Source organism: Xyrauchen texanus, chromosome 23, assembly GCF_025860055.1.
Source record: "Xyrauchen texanus isolate HMW12.3.18 chromosome 23, RBS_HiC_50CHRs, whole genome shotgun sequence".
Classification (NCBI taxonomy): domain Eukaryota; kingdom Metazoa; phylum Chordata; class Actinopteri; order Cypriniformes; family Catostomidae; genus Xyrauchen; species Xyrauchen texanus.
The window spans coordinates 19458317-19479207 of NC_068298.1; the positions used below are offsets into that span (position 1 = coordinate 19458317).

Consider the following 20891-nt stretch of genomic DNA (forward strand, 5'->3'; position numbering starts at 1 on the left):
ACGAATTCAGAGATAAACCTTCAGTCTCTTTCGCCATGACATCTGATGTGTGAAGGGGAAAAGAGAAGCAAGGAGACCGTGGTTATGGAGCCACTATGTTTAGACCTACCAACCTCCTCTTGTCGCACTGTTAATTTTCTACTCAGCAAGTGTTATGCAATGTTGCTTCATCGCTAGTATTTTCCAGCGAGGTTTCTAAAAACACACTAAAGCAAGGTGGCTCAACCAAAAGCACTCATATTCACTAATAAAAATATAGTTTACACCAAAATGAACATTCTGTCATCTTTAACTCACCTATATGACTTTCTTCCATGAAACACAAAAAGAGATGTTAGTCAGAAGCTTCTTTTGGTGTTCCATAGAAGAAAGTCATAAAAAAATGAGGGTGAGTAAAAGAAGAGATAATTTTTATTTTTGGGTGAACTATCCCTTTAATTGGTGGGGGAAACACATATACATGGTGCTTCAGCAAATAAAAGCAATTAGCCAGCCCGCAGACATGACACAAATGAGGTACTCAAAGCAAAGTTCACCAAGTTTGGCTGAGACATAAGTGTTTTAAGGTCAGTAGATTCAGGAACAGGGGGAGACATGCTAAATGTAGACTCAGAGGGGTTCTAGTGGCCCACTGGGGCAGTACCTCCCCATAGCTGAGGTGCTCTAGCCTGTCATCGGAGCAGTATCTGTGACTGGGCTCAAAGGACCAGAAGTCTGGCCTCTGCAACTCATAAATGGCTTTAACCTTAGGCAGCGCGGCCAAGTCTTTGTAATCAAGGATCTCGTTCTCCACTTTCGCCTAAGGAGAGGAACACAGGACAGATACATGCACTCACACGTCAAATGCAATGAGCAGCACTGCAAACAACAGCAATGATGATAGGCGACAATATCAACCACAACACAATTAAGTGTGGAAATGAGCCTGCGGCAGAGTTTGTGCAATTACAAAGGCATTATAATGCAAGTGCTGGAACAATACATTTGTGCTCATGAATTAAACTACTAAAACTGTCATAATGTATTGGAAAGGCTGCTTATGAAATTGTCTTTTATGTGTTTATAAATACACTTGCCTTTTTCAAAATTTGCAGCCTTTATTTAGTGGTGTAAAGTACTGTTGTAATTGTGCTGTATTTCATTACTGTACTTAAAAGAAATAGTTAGAGAACCAAAACTTTATACTAAGTATTATTTGGGGGAATTTGTACTTATTGCCCACAATTATTGCCATTTGTCCTCAAGATGAGACATCTCTTCAGAAACCACAACAGTTTTTACCTAAAGCAAAAGTTTTACAGATGTTATAAGAGGAACTTGATGAAGAGGAATTTGACTCGAGTGAAAACACAGTTTGGTGATCAATCTATAAATAACTGGCAAGTTATTGCAACGAGAAAATCTCCTCTGTTTACTAAATTCATCAATCTATTTAAAAAGCAATTAAAAAGTTGCCTTTTTCCTTTTAAATACTAGTATAATTAAATGTAATTTTTTTTTGTCTTTTTAAATACTAGTACAATTAAATTTGATATTTTATTTTTATTTTACTTTTTTACTTTTACTCGTGTGTTTGGCAATCATTTTAAATTAGTAAAATGTGACTGTGGCAGCGGGGGCGTGGTGAAGCGCCCGTCCGGGAGAGAAAAGCGGTAAGGGCGCTTACACCTGAGCTAAATTATGTCTAAAACCTGTGTCTAATTGCAGTAAGCATGGGGAGAGCGGCATAAAAAGCAGCAGCCACAGAGCCTCGAGAGAGAGAGCCGACACCAAAGCCACCAGAAGAAGTGGATGAATTGTTGTATTGTATATTCTAAAGAGTGTCTAAATTAAATAGCCTTTCCTTTGAAGCCAAGAACGCTGTTTCCGATGTCTTCCTTAGTGGAAACCTTTACAGTGACCCAGTACCCATTCTTTAAGTATTAAGTACAATTTCACAGTACTTCCCACCACTGCCTTTGTTGTAAAGTACAAATTGAATGACTGTTCTGTTTTATTGTACACACAAAGCCTTCATGACCAAGTCAGTGCGTGAACACATTGAAAGTCAGACTTCTTTGACCTATGACCTCAGGTGGTATTTCAAGATTGTTATTTCAAAACAGCAGGTAATTGCATTTCCACCATACACAAGAATAGTACAGACATGATGTGTGCTTTAAAACATTTGACCTTCAGCAGGGAATAGACCTGAAAGAACATATGCTTACACTGCGTAATGCATACATTAATCGCACCCAACACTTCTACATGAGATGTAAATGATTGCACCACTGCGGAATACACGCAAACAGACATTATGACACACCAATAGAATCAAGCATGAGAGTGATCCATCTTGCATATCTATAGTGCTTTAATTATCTTAAGTATTGATGTGATATTAACTTCATCTACTATCTAAACATAAATTTGTTCATCAACCCAATCATTAAATGCATCTTAATTTAATTTAATATAAATCCTATATAATATGCTTGAGACCAGCAATGCTGGTGGGATACTGGTGTGGTGGTGTTCCCATCAGGCTTCTTAACTAGCTTAACCAGCAATAATCATCCAGCTTCACCAGCAAGACAATACTAGTTGACCAGCTATGGACCAAACCAGCACTAATCACCACCTACCTGCCTTGATTTGCATGGAAATACAGAAGCTGGTCTAAACTAGTCATTTTAGCAGGGTTATTTTCAAATTTCTGTAAGTACTTTTGTAATGTAATTTAGCTGGTACTTTCACAACTTCTTCCAGGTAACCAGACAGCGATTGGGAATGGAATGTTCGGAATGGAATACTAGCTTACTAGTTGCTGAATATTGCACAGGATACATTGTTTACTGCCTACCTTATTTTTTTAAATAGTACCAGTAAGTGAAACGGTACGAATTATTCCACAGTAAACAAACACAGTTGTATGCTGCATTGTTGTCACATGACCTCATCATATTGCACATGAGTGCCATCCAACAAAGATGTAAATATGTCTTAACATTTGTCAGTATGAGCAAATAATGAAATTAAAATTTCAATTGATATCACTTCTATTTTATTTGTCAGAATGAGTGTATTGCATTGTGGAACACATTACTGCACAGTGTGCAAAAAAACTGTATTTTGGAAAATGTAGTAGATTGTCTGGACATTCTATGCATATAGAAATTGTACATATTGTGCACAATATACAGTACATACAACATACTGCAGAAATAGTAAGAATGTTATGTCAGTATGCTATTCCGAACATAGCCATTGACTACTTACACAGATGACCCTGCTAGGTGAATTTATGCTGGAGCCTGGTGGAGAAATTGAGGTTTCAGATGTGCGCCTGAGCTGTAAAATAAAATAGAGGGAAAAAAAAACCAGAGCCTTAGAGTGAGATCTGAAGGCCTATTGAAATTCAGTCTACAAAACAAAGAAAAAAGACTCACTCTCAGTTTCCTCTCTGCGCGTGCCGTCTGTTTACACACAGGATGCCACACCTCTGAACCTGAGCGATACATTCAAATAAAGAAAAGAAGAACCTTTTAAAGTTACTGCATGCACAACATATACAGTGGGCTCCAAAATGTGGACACTTTTGGACACTTAAGTCACACCCAAAAAGGTATGAATCTCATTGCATTAGATAACAATATACCAATGTGTTATCTGCATACAAATAACGCTACATTAAAATAAGATGTTTTCTCAGAACCAACTTTTTTTTTTCTCATGCACGTACATTGTGTTTGGAATTCGCTACGGATCATTTACTTTCATTTAAACCAACTGATCTCAGTTCAGGACAATCTGGGCTGTCATTAAATGGTTAAACTTTCAACACAGAGGCATGTGCTAAAACAAGATGATGCCGATCTCAGTAGAGTTTGTCTTTGGGAGAATTGGCAACAAAACTAGACCTGGTAGGAAACAGCATGAAGTTTTTACATTGAAATATATTTGTATCAAAAGAGTAACATTTCTAGTTTTATCAGAAATGCCATTTTGAAAATTTCAGTGATTTATGATGAAACAGCACACTTTTAAACACAATGACCTCCTGTGAGGACATTGAGCCTTATCCAGTCCTATATCCACTGGCAATATCACTATGGAGAATCAATGGGTTCATCCAAAAGCTGGAAAATGTTGCTTTTAGAGGCTGTATACAGAGTTAGAATGAGAATAAGGGAAGGGAGCAAGGGAGCATTCCAATTCAGCCAAGCTTTTGGTCAAAAGTTCAGTTTTGGGGGGGCCTGGGTAGCTCAGTGGTAAAGACCCTGGCTATCACAACCTGGAGTTTGCTAGCTCAAATCATAGGGCGTGCTGAGTGGCTCCAGCCAGGTCTCACAAGCCACCAAACTGGCCTGGTTGCTAGGGAGGGTAGGGTCACATGGGGTAACATCCTCGTGGTCGCTATAATGTGGTTCGTTCTCAGTGGGGCGCATGGTGAGTTGAGCGTGGATGCCGCGGTGGATGGTGTGAAGCCTCCACATGTGCTATGTCTCCGTGGCAATGCACTCAACAAGCCACGTGATCAGATGCATGGGTTGGCAGTCTCAGACACGGAGGCAGCTGGGATTCATTCTCCACCACACGGATTGAGGCGAATCACTACGCATCCTTGAGGACTTAAGAGCACATTGGGAATTCCAAATTGGCAGAAAAAAGGGGGGAAAAAATACCACCAAATAAAGTTCCGTTTCAAGCTGCAAATGATGGCTGCACCACTCAACATGGTTGGCATACATGGCACAATGGTAATCAGTACTTGGGTTCAGAATGCTACATTTTATTTTAACATGGTTGGCAGTGATTGGATGATGCTGGACATTACTTGAATCAGAACTGATTATTCTAATTTCTGATTGGTAAAGCATTTCAGCACTGGCTATCACATTTTAGTTTGACAGTGCAAAGAGAGAACATGGAGATTTAGTTGTCTAAGTGGAAAAAACATTAAGTAACATTAAAGTCAAATTAAGTCAAATTATTTATATTTGTATAGTTTTTTATTTGAGCGTTTCCCAATACACATTGTCCTCAAAACCGTGAATAACCACCATTCCTGGATAAATACTAAACAATTTAATAAAAAAAAGCTAACTTTCTATAGCTTTGTAATATTTAATATAACTTCAGGCCCACTGTCCCCATATGAGGACACACATTTTTAGGAAAACGCTTTGCTCTTCAATATTTGTGTGCGTGTTTTGTATTAGGTGCTACTAGTTACAAATCAAAAAGACAAATCAAAAAGGCACACAGCAGTCACTCTTGAGTCTCAGGAGAAAAAAACCAACAAGGTGTCAAGATGATTTTTAGTGAATGTACTGTATAAATTCAGTACATGAATTTAGTCTCAACATAGTTAGCCACATTCACTATGGACATGTTGCACTAATATGGATTCCTGTAGCTCAACTGGTAGAGCATGGCCTTCGCAACACCAAGTGCTGCCCTCTTCAGGTTGAACGGTGGTGTTAGGAATTGCTTGTCTTGTTTCACTGTTGCCCTCTGTCTGCCATTTTTGTCACCTTTGCATTCCATAGTTTTGTCCCTTGTTTAGCTCCACTGTCTCTCTTGTCATTGTTTACAACTACACTTCCCAGAATCCACCTGCCATCATCACTGCCATTTTGTTCATTGTTTTCAACTGTGTCTCATTCTGTCATCACTCACTGTGTATTTAAGCCCTGCTTTTTGTTCACTCCTTGTCGTTCGTTGAATGTTGTTAGCCTGGTGTGTGTGTGTTCCCTGCCCGTGTTTTCTATGTAATGTTTATTTCCCCATTGAGGGTTTTCCTTTGTGTTTTGCCTGTTTGTTTATGTAATAAAGTTGAACTGCAACTGGATCTGCATCTCCTCGTCTGCCTTCGCTGCTCGTTCATAACAGGCGGCTACTGCAGTTGAATTTTCCTATTGGCTGTTGCGGTACTTCGTGACGTAAGCGGTGACAGCTGACGTAAGCAGGTTCCAGCTCACCACGCCAGATTCATGTACATGTCGTCTTGCGACCGTGTGAGGAATAATAATAAAATAGAGTCTGACAGCAGCTGTCAATTAATCCGTCACTACGAGTCTCAGGTGCCCCCGCTCAGCCCCGCACTCGGTTCGTTCCCTCTATCCCCAGGTGTTTAGTTACCCTTTAAGAAGACATGATTTAAGAAATGAAAAGAATGATTTACAAGGTGATTTGGTATCTTTGACTGGCTGCCAATGAATTGCCACTCTGACGTCTTAAGTGAATTTAAGGTTTAGAATCAGATTGTAACTCAAGCAAGGCAAATGCATATTCATTCAACTGTGTTTTTTATTTTGAAGAGATCATTCAAGACATTTTCTTGAAGGAATATTCAGGATTCAATAAGTTAATCTCAATAGACAGCATTTGTGGCATACCTGTAACTAATGTTGATTACCAAAATTTTTTTTTTAGATTTGTTCTTTAAAAAAAGCAAAAATCTGAGTTACAGACAGAAGGCACTTACAATGGAAGTGAATGAGGCCAATCCATTATAGTTAAAATATTCATTGTTTCAAAAGTATAGCCACAAGACATAAACAATCTGCATCTAAACATGATGTGTGTGATAAAATCACTTACTAAACTTTGCTGTATTAAGTTTAACAACTTTGCTTCCATTAAGACGTAGCACTGTAAACCCAAAAAACAACCATAAAAAAAGACAATTTAAAACAACTTTAGAGCTCAAATAATACACAAGTTTATTTAAGAATTAATATAAGCACTTATACAAAATGATAAGCTTCCCATTTCTGCCTTTAAACCTTCCAAAAACTGGCCCCATTCAATTTTATTGTAAGCCTCACCATAACTTTGTTCTGGTTTGTTTTTTTAAATAAAAGAGGGATGATTCAAAATAATGAATTGTGGTAATCAACTTTATGCCGCGAATGCTGTCAATTGAGCTTGACTTGTATTGTAATATTCCTTTAATCCAAAGCTCATTTTCTCTTTCTCTCTTGTTCTGTTTCTTTATCTCTATCTCTCTTTGCATAATAATTATTTTGAAGGCTGTCGACTGGCTCTGCTGACTCTTAAATGCATTTTCCTTGAGGTGTGTTTGCTAGTCTGTAACATACTTACACTGTTGTATTACAGCAAAATGTGAAATAGAACAGGCAAACAAGCAGAAAGAACTGTTATGCATTCTAATGTCCACCAGCATCTGGCTCTGAAAGTCATATGAATGATCAAACAGTTTTATGAGGGGAAATCCACTAAATGGGACATTAAGCTAGTCAGATGAGCCTTTGTTTGTGACTCTTAAGAGTCCTCATTAAATGTTCCACTAAAGGCTTTATCTCCCACATGAATCTTGAATATTGTTCATGATGTTCTAGAAATGGAGCTAATCATGAAGGATTGTCATGGAATACTCTAAAAGTGCTCCTTTATTAGCCAAGTCCTATAAAATGCTGAACAAGACCAAACCTAAAGAAAAGAAAAAGCAAAAATAAGATTGCTTTAACTATTTTTTTCCCAAGATCAAATGGATCGTGAGACTTTTGCCTAAGTCTACAGCTGATCTCATTGTATCCCCTCTAAGGAAGGTCTGACCTGTTCAACCTCTCCTCACCTGTGAGGTACATCTCCTCTCCCTCTGTAAACATCATCTGACACCGGGAACAACGAGCACATGTGGGGTGATAGTGCTTTCCTCCGGCCTAGAAGAGAGAGAGAGAAAGATGTGAAAAGACAAACAAAATGAAATGAAAAAGGGATACTTGAGGGATTTTAAAACAACATGAACAAGCACATAAGCGTTCTACCTGTGAAACCCATTATCATGAGCATAATAAAAAATCGCTCGTCTTAACTGTTCTCCTTATTAACCAACTTAGCACTTCATCTTTATTGCCATTTAAAGCTGCTCAGGTCTCATTTGAGCTCTACAGACTTGTTTAATGAGTCTCTTGCTCACAGTGCACACATTTAAAGATTACAGTGATACTTCACTGCCAAGAATCAGTAATTTGGGGAAGTGTTTCAGATAAAATTTGGGAGAATGAACAACTGTAGAACAATTAAATTGTTTATTTAGTCCTCTAGTAGAGAACAGACAAACAGATGGGAAGAAATAGAGAAATGCCACAAAGTATGGTGACAGAGTCAACATTGGCTTAACCAATGGAATGAGTTTGGGGTGGGCATTTAGGTTTGATCGACCAATGGGAGACAGGGGGTGTGTCCGGGAAACCAGTTTGAAAAGAGTAATTATTTTAGCAATTTGTGATAATAATTACACATTTCCCCTTTCTCATATATATATATATTATGTATTAATTTCTTATCCAAAATATAGTTCTTATATAATTTTCAGTTGTACAAATCCATCAAATCGATATTTGAAGATTTCAGGTGTGGAAGCATTTATTTGTACCTCCAGTTTGTTTCTCCAAAAATTACAGCAAAATTTTGAAGGTATTTTATGAATTGTAATAAAATAAGTATTTCTATGATGCAAATTTTGTAAAAACATTTAATGGAATGATTGAATTATCGTCAGAGCAAATATTTACACACCTACTCCGAAGACTAAAGATGTTAGACGAACAGAATTTGTTAATTTGCTTGTTTTCATACAATCTTGTGCACAAGATGCACACTCAAGTCAAGCTAACCAGCTAAATGCAGACAAACCTTACAAAAACAGCACTGTTTCCACGTGAAAGGCAGCAAAACAGACTATCTCCATGGTTAAAATTATGTACTTTATCTTAAGCTCAACACATACATATTTCAGCTAAAAGCACCTATTTACACCAGAACAATTTGCTATTTAAAGGCAAAAAATGCAAATATACCTTAAGATCCTCTCAGACTATGTATTTTCTAAATGGGATGTACTGTAAAGAAAGCACAAAGGCACAGAGCAGGTGGCAAGAGAAGGCCAGTCTCCCTGGGGACTCAGTGCAAAATCAAACAGGCATAAAGATAAATCAGCCTGTGTCCCACTAGCTATAAATAACCTGATTTGTGCTCTCGCTGGAACACAGAGCACTTCACACCAGCCACTCAGACTGGGATATGAGCGAACACACAGACAGGAATGAGACCGAAATGCTTTGTGTGTGTGTGTGTGTGTGTGTGTGTGTTAGCATTAAGCTTCATCAGCTTTGAAACGCTCAGCTGGCAAATTATCTACTTTCTTATTTGAATGCAAACTACCTCATCATGTTCCTCCTCCCCTGCGACCGTCACATACCATGCATTTTCTCTCCTTCACTGAGAAATGCTCAATGCTCTTTCACTTCCTTCACTTCAGCTGTGTCATAGAAAACAGCAAATCAACAAAAGAAAGGGTGCCAGGGGTGAAGGGCCAAAATAATAATTTGTGCTTATAAAGCATCAAAAGCACAGAAGATGAAGCCATTCCTCTGAAGGATGAGCCACTGGGGAGGCAAACTAAAGACCTGAACAGGGCAGGGCAACTGATAACTCTTTCTCTCACTAACTACCTATTGAAACAGTACTGGTAAGGGACAAAGTAATTTAGCAGTGAATGATTTGTGTCACTCAACAAATTATTGAGGTTTTTTAAAGAAAGAGAGGCACAAATCCCATCGTCTTTGTAGTGAGAACTTTTATAAATGTTAGATAAACTATTGTCTATTGTCTAACTATTGTCTGGTTTGATTCTAATTAAAAAATATTATTTAACATGACTGAATCAACCTGAATACATTAGGTTACACCAATGACATTTTTTATTTTATGGGTTGAAGGGTTTTCAGGTAGCTATAGCTCTTAAAGTAAAAATTGCAGGTTATCACTTTTAACAGTGTACTTCCTTCCAATTCAATTGTATATTCTCTCAATGTTCTCTCCACTACTAATCTCTCATAGGTGTAATCTTTGCAGTCTGATAACCATAAATGGTAAAAGTGTGCTGAGAGAGAGAGCATGTATTTCTAAGAAGAGAGCTTTAAACTGTGGCTTTATTCCCGGTCTTTGTGGGCAACTTGATCTTTTTTTATCGTACACTTCCTGCCTGGCCTGATTGATGGATCAATTCAGGATTTTTTCAGGTATTTCTCCACTCAATCGCTGTTTATTCAGTCGACTTCTGTGTGTGGTTATGCATACTCAATGCCATTTAAAGAGGAGCTGCTTATTGCAAAGAATTCCAATATGTGGGTACATATTAATAGTCAGCAAATTGTTTAGGTCCAGTGACCTAGATCTGCAATGGAGTCTGTGGACAGGTATTAAAACAATATATAATATATATATAATCTAGCTTTATTGGGGGTCCCTGGGTTAGATGAGAGTCTGGGTGGGTTTGTAAAGTTCAATGTTGGACATGGGTCCTGAGCCAAGATGAAAGCAGACTTATACACTCACCTCCAGCACTCGTCCACTGATGTATATGTCACAAGTTTCACACTTTATCCCAAACTGGGAGTGGTAATCTGACTCGCAGTAAGGAATGCCATCTCTGAAAGCAAAATAAAACACATGAATGAACGGCTTCTGTACTGATAAAGCACAGGTGCTTCCATTGTGTTAAACCAGACAAACTATAACCCTTTTTGATTTTATTGAATCATTCTTTTAGTATTTCAAAGCTTTATACTAAAGGGTTGGTATTTTGAAGTGCTATATTTAAAGTCTTCTGAAGCCATATGATAACTTTGTATGACAAAGCCTTAATTTACTGAAAATCTCCTCCACAGTAGCGCTCAAATCAAATATGGTGCTATTGAGTATTATCACAACTGTAGTTTCAAACTTAAGAAACAGGTATGTGATGTGTTTTTCAAATAACAGCAACAGGCTACCAATTTTGTAATGTCTGGGATAAAATATGCATCCACAAAGGTCAAGGAGTAAAATTAGAACTGTCACTCACTTGCTGATGTACTCGCCTGTCAGGACCAGGCCACAGGTCTGACACCTGAAGCAGCTGACGTGCCACTGTTTCTCCAACGCCAGCAGTGACTGACCCTGTTTGATCTCCTCCTTACATCCTGCACAGTCTAGAAAGAGCAGTTGAATCAGAATCAGAATTAGCTTTATTACCAAGTTTTCTCACATCCAATAGGAATTATTTTTGGTGATAGGAGAAACAAGAGCACTTAGAACATTACAGTGCAACACAGAATATAAAACATGGTAAGATTATAAAAAGACATACAAATAATAGAACATATAACAGAATGACGTATGTACATGTGCAAGTGGTAATGTATGTGCAAGGTAGGGGTATGTACAGTTATTGAAATAAATATGTGAATTTGCATATGTACATGAGATATGTATTTACATTATTGCACTATGGGAGAGTCCTGAGGCAGTTTAATTGTTCATGAAAAAAATGGCCTGAGGGTAAAAACTCTTGTGCCTGGATGTCCTGGCACTCCGTGCTCTGTAGCGCTGGCCAGAGGGCAACAGTTCAAAGAGGGATTGGGCAGGGTGTGTCGGGTCCAGAATTATTCTACCTGCACGTTTCCTCACTTCTGGAGACGTACAGGTCTTGGAGGGTGAGCAGGGGGGCACCAATAATCTTCTCAGCAGCCCTGACTGTCCATTGTAGTTTCCCTCTGTCTGATTTGGTGGATGAACCAAACCAGCCAGTTATAGATGTACACAGGGCAGACTCAATGACGACCAAGTAGAACTGTTTCAGCAGCTCCTGTGGCAGGTTGAACCTCAGCTGGTGAAGGAAATACAACCTTTGCTGAGCCTTCTTCACAATGGAGTCTATGCGGGAGAATTTCTCCAGAAGTCCACTATCATCTCCACTTTTTTGAGCTTGTACAGATTAAGGTTGTTGTGACTGCCCCAGACAGCCAGCTGATCAACCTCCCATCTGTATGCAGACTCGACACTGTCGCAGATGAGGCCAATGACGGTGGTGTTGTCTGCAAACTACAGCAGCTTGACAGTGGGGAGAGAATGCATCCCTGAGGTGAAACAGAAGGCCCCGGATGTGAGTTTCCCCTGTCTCACTAGCTGCTGTCTATCTGTCAGAAAGCTGGTGATCCATCTACACATTGGGGTGGGCAAGGAGAGCTGGGTCAGTTTGGCTGAGAGAAGATCAGGCATGATGGTATTGAAAGCTGAACTGAAGTCCACAAACATTGTCCTTGCATAAGTCCCAAGTCTGTCGAGGTGTTGCAGGATATAATGCAGTTCTATATTGACAGCATCATCCACAGACCTATTTGCTCGGTAAGCAAACAGCAGGGGTCCAGTGATGTACTTCTATGAAGACATTTCAACGGCATTAATCCGCGTGCGTTATTGACACTCGCACACGAGATAGAAGAAAACGTTTTAAACCGCGCGCTATTGAGGCTTGCACACAGTAGTTCATTGCTGCACGAGGAAACAGGAAGATCCCGCACATGCATGACATCTCCTGCGTGTACAATACAAGATTTTGCACGCAAGGACATGCCTGGCAGCACGTGCAAGACAATTCCCCAAAGTCTCTCGCTCTATCTAATCTCATCTGCTGCTTTTGCGTGCTCAAACAGTGACTCGTGCAGTTGGTGAAACCATGTCTAAAGGTGAAATTGAGCTTGTTATGAATCCTCTTATAACAGGCATCCAATCACAACAGACTTCCGGAAATGAGCAACATATCTGGCATTAATTTAGAAGGGAATCAATTTATTGTCAGTCATTGCTGATGACACTACTCTTTAAAAAAAAAGAAAAAAATACCCCTAGCACTTCAGTTAATTAAGATTTTCTCATTTAGCTGGATGCAACAAAAAATACCTGCGTGACTGATAATTTCATGGGAAATTGTTAAATTTGGTTTATTAATTAAGGATAAAAATGTATCTTTATGTTAAATAATGTATTGCTTTTGTTTAAATTTTACATACACAAATGTAAATGTTTCAAAATGCCTCCTTGATTACTTTGACATTGAGTAGGATGAAAAGTCCCAAAGCAAAATATTTTTATACTTTGTTGAAGGATTGGTTTTGTAATGTTTTTGTAATTTTGTAACTCCCCCACTTTATTTTTATTTTTGTTTATTTTAATTATTTACTTATTTTTTGTAATTTATTGTTTGGTATGTTGTGGGAAATGTGATTTATAATCTCAGTATTTTTTTGTAAATCTTTCAGGTATGACTGCCTTTCTTTTGATGTTCATACAATAATAAATAAATGATAATAAAAAACTGATTTCCGGAAAAGGGTAAGTAACCAATTACATTTTAGTTTACAATCAAAAGAGCAAACCCATCCCATGACTGCCAAAAATAAACATGTTTGAGTGATCAAAGCAGCAGATGAGATAGAGCGGGAGATTTTAGGGAATTGTCATGCGCAGGAGATGTCATGCGCGCGCGGGATCTTCACGCTTCCTCGTGCAGCAATTAACTACTCAATAATGAGTGTCAATAATGTGCGCGAGTTCTTCCTTTTTCCATGCGTGGCTTTAATCTATCTGCATGCGAGTGTCAATAACGTAAAGTGTGGATTAATGCCATTTTCACTGCTCCAGTGATCTATCGAAGATCTTTGTGAAGATGGGGCCAGTTGGTCGGTGCAGACTTTCAGACATGCATGTAAAACACCATCTGGGCCTGAAGCTTTCCTAGTCTTTGGTTTCCGAAAAACCCGGCACACATCCTCCTCATAGATAATAAGTGCAGATTGAGTAGTAGGAGGGGGGTTCCAGGAGGTGTTGGTGTGTGTGTGTGAAGTGAGGTGAAGATCAGAGCAGTGGCGGGGTGTGAGACTGGGCTTTTTAAAGTTTAAAGTTTTTAAAGTAAAACAAATTCAGTTCATCAGCCATTTGTTGATTCTCTACAGAACGAGGTGAAGATGTCTTGTACTTGGTAATGCTTTTTAGGCCTTTCCACACAGATACAGGTTGTTAGCTGAAAACTTTTCAGAGTGGTTTGTTTTAGCCACTATGATTTCCATAGTAAGTGTGTTCCTGGCCTGGTTGTACAATGTTTATCCCCACTTCTGTAAGCATAATATTTGGCATGACAAAGCTGTCTGAATTTTCCTATAAACCATAGTTTATCATTATTGAATGATAAAAATGTCCTAATAAGGATGCACATATCCTCATAGAAACTGATATATGTCACAGTATTTGTGAGCTCGTCCAGTTCTGAGGCTTCAGCCTCAAAAACACAGTTCCAGCTGTGCTTCATTGGTCCATCTCTACAGTCCTTACTACAGGCATAGCTGATTTTAGTTTCTGCTTGTAGGTCGGAGAAGATGAACTAGACAGTGATCAGAGAGTCGTAAAGCTGCATGTGGGACAGAGCGATATGCATCCTTCACAGTGGTGTAGCAGTGGTCCAATATATTTCTTTCTCTGGTGCCAATGTGATGTGTTGTCCGGCTGTTGTTACTACATGTCTGTAATGTGATCAGCCAGCTGTTGCAACACTACGTTCATGCATGCTTGTGGCGGGATATAAACACTCACCAGAATAAACAAGGAAAATTCCTGCGGTGAGTAGAAAGGCTCACAGTTGATGAAGAGTCCCTCTATATAAGGACAGCACATCTTCTTCAATGCTGTTACATCTGTTCACCAACTTTCGTTGATGTAAAAGCATGTTCCACAACCTCTCGTTTTCCCCTATAACTCCATGATGCAATCCGCTCTGAACAGCTGAAAGCTGAAACGCACAGTCCGGGATGACTTCACTCAGCCAGGTTTCCATGAAACACAGTGCAGTGGAGTTGGAAAAGTCCTTATTTGTTTGAGTGAGCAGAAGCAGTTTGTCCATTTGGCTGTACAAGCATGCCGGCTGGCTACCCTTGCGTGTGTCTTTTGGGTTGCTTGGAGAGGGCTGCTGCACCTCCAACTAAGATGTCTAATAAACGTCAGAATAATCAAACAAATAAATGATCAGGTATGCTATGCCAAATTATTAGTAGTTCATCCCCTGGTGAAACTGATCTTAAAAAGAGTGACAAAAAAACATGAAAAACAAACAAAAGTAACAAAAACGCTAAAGTGCTCCACACAGAAGCAGCCATCTGCAGTGCCATCTTTTCTGAAGATGCAATATTACATAATTGATTTAAGGTTCAAAAAGTACTTTCAGTGTAATGGCTATCTTTGACAGGTTTATAAACACATAACAAAATCAATAGGAATAAAAAATCCAGTGTGAACGATAAGTTGTACGTTTTCTGGATCAGAAAAACAGAAATTAACCTGAACAAAACACACACTTACAGTATAGCACAGACACACACACACTTAATTGAGCTGTGCAGGCTTTGTAGGGCAGCATATGATGCATGACTATAACAGTCATTTGAGCACTGAAATGTCAGTACATCATTTGTTTTTATTTGGATGATGCTCAACTATGTTTAGTATTTGAAGCCAGACATAGAGCTCTGCTCTCTTCACTTCACCTTCCTGATCAATAAGGTCAATCCTTAGACAGTGACAGATGTAAAGTTTTTCCTTCCCTATTCCCACCAATTCTCCCCTCTCTGTCCATATAGTGGCTGTGATACAAGACTTTGGAACAGGAGATATGTTTGGGCTCTCTAGAAGTGAGGGAAAATGGTATTTTAAATTATCTCAATATTTAACCTTACAATATATTCACTGCACAAAGTGGCAATCTGAAATTGTTACCTTTAGGAGCTAAAATGAGTTATGTTGGTGTTGACCAAATGTATTCAGTAGGTCTGGGCATTAATACAGATTTCCTGATTTGAATCCAAATCACAACACAATTGCGAAATAATGATGCCTAAAATATCTTTGTTGTGACATGGCAGTTTTATGGCATTGCATCAATACAGCAAGAACAGGCATCGGAATTTCCTGTGTCACACCACAAACCATTCCCTGCTCATAACTGCAGGCAAACTGAGAAGGCTGCTTAGGTGTTGCAACATGGCCATCTTCTGGCACTAAACATCCTAACATTAGCAGGGCTAGCCATCCTGTGTTACTGTGGAGATGCCACACCCTCGTTTCTGGCTCAAAACGGCAGGGAAAACGAGAAGTGAATTTCTGACCATTTTTGCCAAGAGTGTCATTCCACTGACACCCGGCCACCCATAGATCTGCCAAATCCTGGGCAGAGATCTTGGTGACCAGAGTGCCAATTTGCAGCATGGCACTTTTGACAAACTATGCAAAGGTGTCAACAGAGACCTGAATTAACACTGAATAGGGAGAACATCAAGGAAAGGGAAGCATCGTCTGCAAAGCTTGAATGCGCGCTGACATGGTGAACAACTTTCGCTTTTTCAATGGCAGGGTTTGTTCCTCTGACCAGGTGCAGAATGCTCAGTGAAACATTGGTTTAGGGAGATATCTATGCTGCTGTGAAAGAGGATTTTGACCGTGTGATATTGGGCTCATGCTTATGTGCTCACTATGACGTCAGCATCAGTGGAGCTTCAAGCAACGCCAGCCAATCAAATTGGTTTGATGTTAAAGTGTTTCAAGGTCACCGTCCCTGGAAGCAGCTTAAGATAAGTGAAAATTACTTCAACCTGTGCACCACACCGGCCTCGCGTTTCAGCGAGGGGTAGTGGGAGTATTTAAGGAGAGGAGAGAGCAGCATAGGGGGGAGAGAGATGTACGAAGCTTGTCCGCATGTCTGAATGTCTTCAAGTTTTGATGCCGCTGGCTGAATAGCAGTGCGTGTTTTTGTTTCTTTGGATGCTGAAAAGTGTTATTAAATGTGTTTGTTAAGCTGGTCCCAGCTTCCTCATTTCCCATTTAAAAGTTACACCTTCACAATATGTTTTTTCTATTCAGGGAAACTTTGAAAATATGTAAAATGTTAGGGACATGTCAGTTATATTAAAAGAAAGCAAATATATTAATTGAGGGGTGAGACTTACGACTGGGCCCCTGGATTTTTATTGGCTCATTGGAATTAACCAGCTTGAGGGAGCACTGCTGACAGACACATTCTTTGCCTCTGAACGTCACCCTGTCACCGATTGGAAAAGGTTTACTAGAGAGGGAAAGAAAGACAAACAACATGCTATTACACACATACCTTACATAAACAAGTAAACCATTTCCAATAATCCAGATGCAAAATGATCCACTCAAAAACGTCCAGAATGCTTATAAAAAGTCTAAATTATATGGTGGAGAAATGTGTAGAGAGAGAGACACACACACACACACACATACACTCAACCAAACTGCTCATATATCAACAGCAAGGGGCCCGACAGCAAGATTTATGGAAGGTTTCCATACACTATTAAAATAAATAGCAAGTGTTGAATTTAAAACAACATGCGGTTTCAAATATCATAATGTCCAAATAAAGGACACACAGTAAGAGTGCGTATAATGATACCAGATTTTAAAGTGAAAGGCGAGAACCAGCTTATTAATATAAATTATATTTAATTAAATAAAAAGACAAACACAAACGTATACAGGTGTCGGGCAGCTGCCCTAAATTTCTCTCTCTGTTGGACTGCCTTTATCCCTCTTGGGGGACAATTAGACTGATTAGGGGCTGGGTGTGTAGCATCATGACCCAGCCCCGCCCTCCACCCTGCCACATTCCTCCCTTGTTCTCTCAGGTCGGGGAGCCCCGGCATGATGTACACCCCCCCACTGTAACAGTGAAGTACCTCCCAAAAAACACACTCAAATTTAAAAGAGAGGGAAAGGCCAATGCGGAGCGGCAGTGGGAGAGAGAGAGGAGAAAGAGAGAGCGAAAAAAATCACTTACTCGCCGGTTCTCCAATACACCGTAGCTTGGTCCTCGGCCACTAATGGAGGACAGCCGCGCCTTCCCGGGCGGATCGGAGGCAGTCCTCCGGCCCCTGGCTGACGGAACTCCCCGCCGCATTTTTGGTGCATGGTAGGGGTCTCCCCCACCCCTGGCAGCGGTAACCGCTCCAGGCGGTTGGTTGGGAGCCCCTCCTCCCCTCATGGTCGGAGGTCGTTCCTCCGCTTCCAGGTGGCCGGGCTCCTCCGTCCTCCGGCGTATGGCGCAGCTGCTCCTTTGGGGTGGATGATAGCGGCGAGAACTCCACTACGGTGCATTCCTCCTCCTTCCCTGATTTTGGCACCAGTGTAAAGGGATTAAAGGGAAAGGAGGAGGCGAGAACTGGCTTAACAATATAAATAATATTTAATTAAATAAAAAGACACACAAAAACACATAGAGGTGTCGGGCAGCTGCCCGTAAATCTCTCTCTCTGTCACACTGCCATCTCCAGTCGACTTTTATCCCTCTCGAGGGCTAATTAGCCTGATTAGGGGCCAGGTGTGTAGCATCACCCGGACCCGTCCTCCGCCCTGCCACACTGATAAAATGCACTTTCATCATGCGAGAGGCAGCATGAACTGGGTCCTCTCATGACAGCGACCAAAAGTTAACAATTATAATGAAAAGGACTTAAATATTGATATGTTTCTCAACCAAAGCATTCTTATCACTTTAGAAGACATTAATTTAACCACTGGATTCATGTGGATTATTTTTAATACGACTGTCTGTTTTTTGGTTTGTCTTTTTGGAACTTTAAAGTGCTGATCACCATTCACTTCCATTGTATGAAACTACAGAGCTGAGATATATTTCTAAAAAATCTTTGTTTGTGTTCTGCTGAAGAAGGAATGTCATACACATCCAGGATGGAATGAGTGTAAGTAAATGATGAGAGAACATGCATTTTTGGGTGAACTATCCCTTAGTGAAAAAGCCATATTGACAAGAATGGTAGTGGCATCCAAATAAGGATTTACTTATTAAGAAAGCAGAGAAATGTCAGTAACATTTTACAATAAGTTTCTATTTATTAACGTTAGTTAATGAATAAGGTATTGTTAACAAACAATTAACAATATATTTATTACAGCATTTATTAAGCTTTGTTATTTTGTGTGAATGTTAGTTAATAAAAATAAGGTCATTGTTAGTTCATGTTATTTCATAGTGCATGGATTAATGTTAACATATACTTTGATTTTAAAGATGTATTAGTTTGTTGCAATTAACATTAACTAAGATTAATAAATGCTGTAAAAATATTGTTCATTGTTATTTCATGTTAACTAATGTTGTTAACTAATGTTAACAAATGGAACCTTGTTGTAAAATTTTACCAAAAAGTCTTATGAGAGCAGGAACAGCAGGGTTAGGCAACATTTAACCCCAAATAAAGCTCCCACACTCCCCACAAACATTATAAGAAAGACAAGAACCTGCCTGTAAACACTACCCAGCTCTACCTGAACACGATCGCCTACCTTTCTCCTACTAAGAGACAAAGCGGCAATTAATATATGGGAGGTGGTGACTCACACCACATAATGACCTGACATTTTATATTGATGGTAGTTAAGGAAGAACAAGGAATCCTTCTTACATAGTTAATGGACTGCCACTAGGACCACCAAACAAAAACTAATCATCAAACAAAAACTATAAAAAATAATGACTGCTTTCGAACAGTCTTCCATTGCTTGAAAACAGACATTGCCACCCCCAAAACACCATTGGTGGAACCAATGTTGCCATGTCAGGCTAGTTGGGATACTCAGAGAAACAGAGCAATTTTTTGATAGTGCTCTGATGTGGCTTCATTAGTCCACCAGATAAATCATGTTAAACCAGGATCCATCAGCATGGAAATTCAGGGTAGTTAAAGGAAGTATTTTTTTTTCCAGGTCAGCAGCTCTTGCTCACTGTTCCTGCCAAATCACCCTGAACCAGAAGCCTCCACAAACCTAGACCGGGTCCAGACAGGGGTGAGGCCACATAAGGGCCAGAGTGGTACAGGTCCACTCAGATTTATGGCGGGTTCACCCAATCAAAACCTTTTTAGAAATGTAATAGTTTGCAAATAAAAAGAAACTGCATTTTGTCACACTCAAAATAGCTTTTATGCAAGATAATCATTATATTTATGTTATAAATATACTGTAGTTAGAAAAAGCTTTTTTATTTCAAATAAGAACATTTTGATATGTTATGGTGAATTGAAATGGGTCACGGCACACTTCTCACTGATAATGTCGCAATTTTGTTCTGGTCTAAGCAGCACTATAGCCTATATCAGGGATCGGCAACCTTTTTGACATGGAGTTTCCATTTTTTATTTTCCTGGTCAATGGCTGTATCGACGTGCATGTATGTTATTTTTTTGTAGTTTAATAGTTTCTTTTTCATTACAAATTATGTTATCAGCATAACAGTTTAAGTGACAAATTTGTGTAAAACACGATGATTATGATATAATCATTATCCTGCATGTGAATTTTCACAAAGCATCTTTAATAAAGATTTTTTTAATGAAAGAAAACCTGTTCTTTTGTACAAAATGAGTTAAAAGATAATGTCACAAATTTGATTGCTGATCATAAAATGTGTGGAATCTTAAATATTTCTTATTTATGTCATACATTTTTCTAAATCACGCAGAGCTCGGTAATGGAAATCTGAAGGATTAAACGTTGCGTTTTCCTTATTACATGCAGTGTTGTTCTGAAAGCAAAAAGAAACAAATGAAACACTGAATGCAGGCTGTCATCAGCTCGGCCTGACCGAAGGAAAGCGGGTGCATATACTTGCAAGATTAACCGAAAGAGAAGCGCTGCCAGCTTGTGTTGTGTGAATGGCTTGTACACGCAGTGCGAGTCTCATCACAATTTAACAGTATTTAGCCTCCCATTCAGCTGATAAAAACACACTGCGTAATCATGAGGAAGGATTACATCAAGATGTAGGTTGGAATGTAGGGGCGGAATTTATATAAATAAAATGGTCTACTCCTCTCTCGCCGTTGCTGGCGTGCCAGTGATTACCCCTATGCGTGCCAACATTGGTTGCAACCCCTGGCCTACACAGTAATGCCTGTAATTGATCAGCTCAGCACCAAGATAATTTATCCGCATTTTTTTATTATTATTATTATTATTATTATTATTAT

General features: G+C 39.3%; 1 protein-coding gene across 6 annotated transcripts in view; it reads right to left on the minus strand.

Annotated features, from left to right (window-relative positions):
• The window catches only part of LOC127663127 (actin-binding LIM protein 3-like), a 105777-nt gene that overhangs the window by 25533 nt on the left and 59353 nt on the right, over positions 1-20891 (minus strand). For 5 of the 6 annotated variants that reach the window (XR_007972966.1, XR_007972967.1, XR_007972965.1 and 2 more), the window contains exons 4-10: positions 16827-16942; positions 10862-10988; positions 10354-10447; positions 7586-7673; positions 3432-3490; positions 3262-3333; positions 644-799 (exon numbers count right to left, since the gene is read on the minus strand). Coding sequence is in view for 1 of the 6 variants with exons in the window: in XM_052154596.1 (XP_052010556.1) it covers positions 644-799; positions 3262-3333; positions 3432-3490; positions 7586-7673; positions 10354-10447; positions 10862-10988; positions 16827-16942 (712 nt within the window). In the remaining 5 variants the exon portion in view is untranslated. The remainder of the gene's footprint in view (positions 1-643; positions 800-3261; positions 3334-3431; positions 3491-7585; positions 7674-10353; positions 10448-10861; positions 10989-16826; positions 16943-20891) is intronic. The other variant, XR_007972968.1, reaches the window with a different exon arrangement.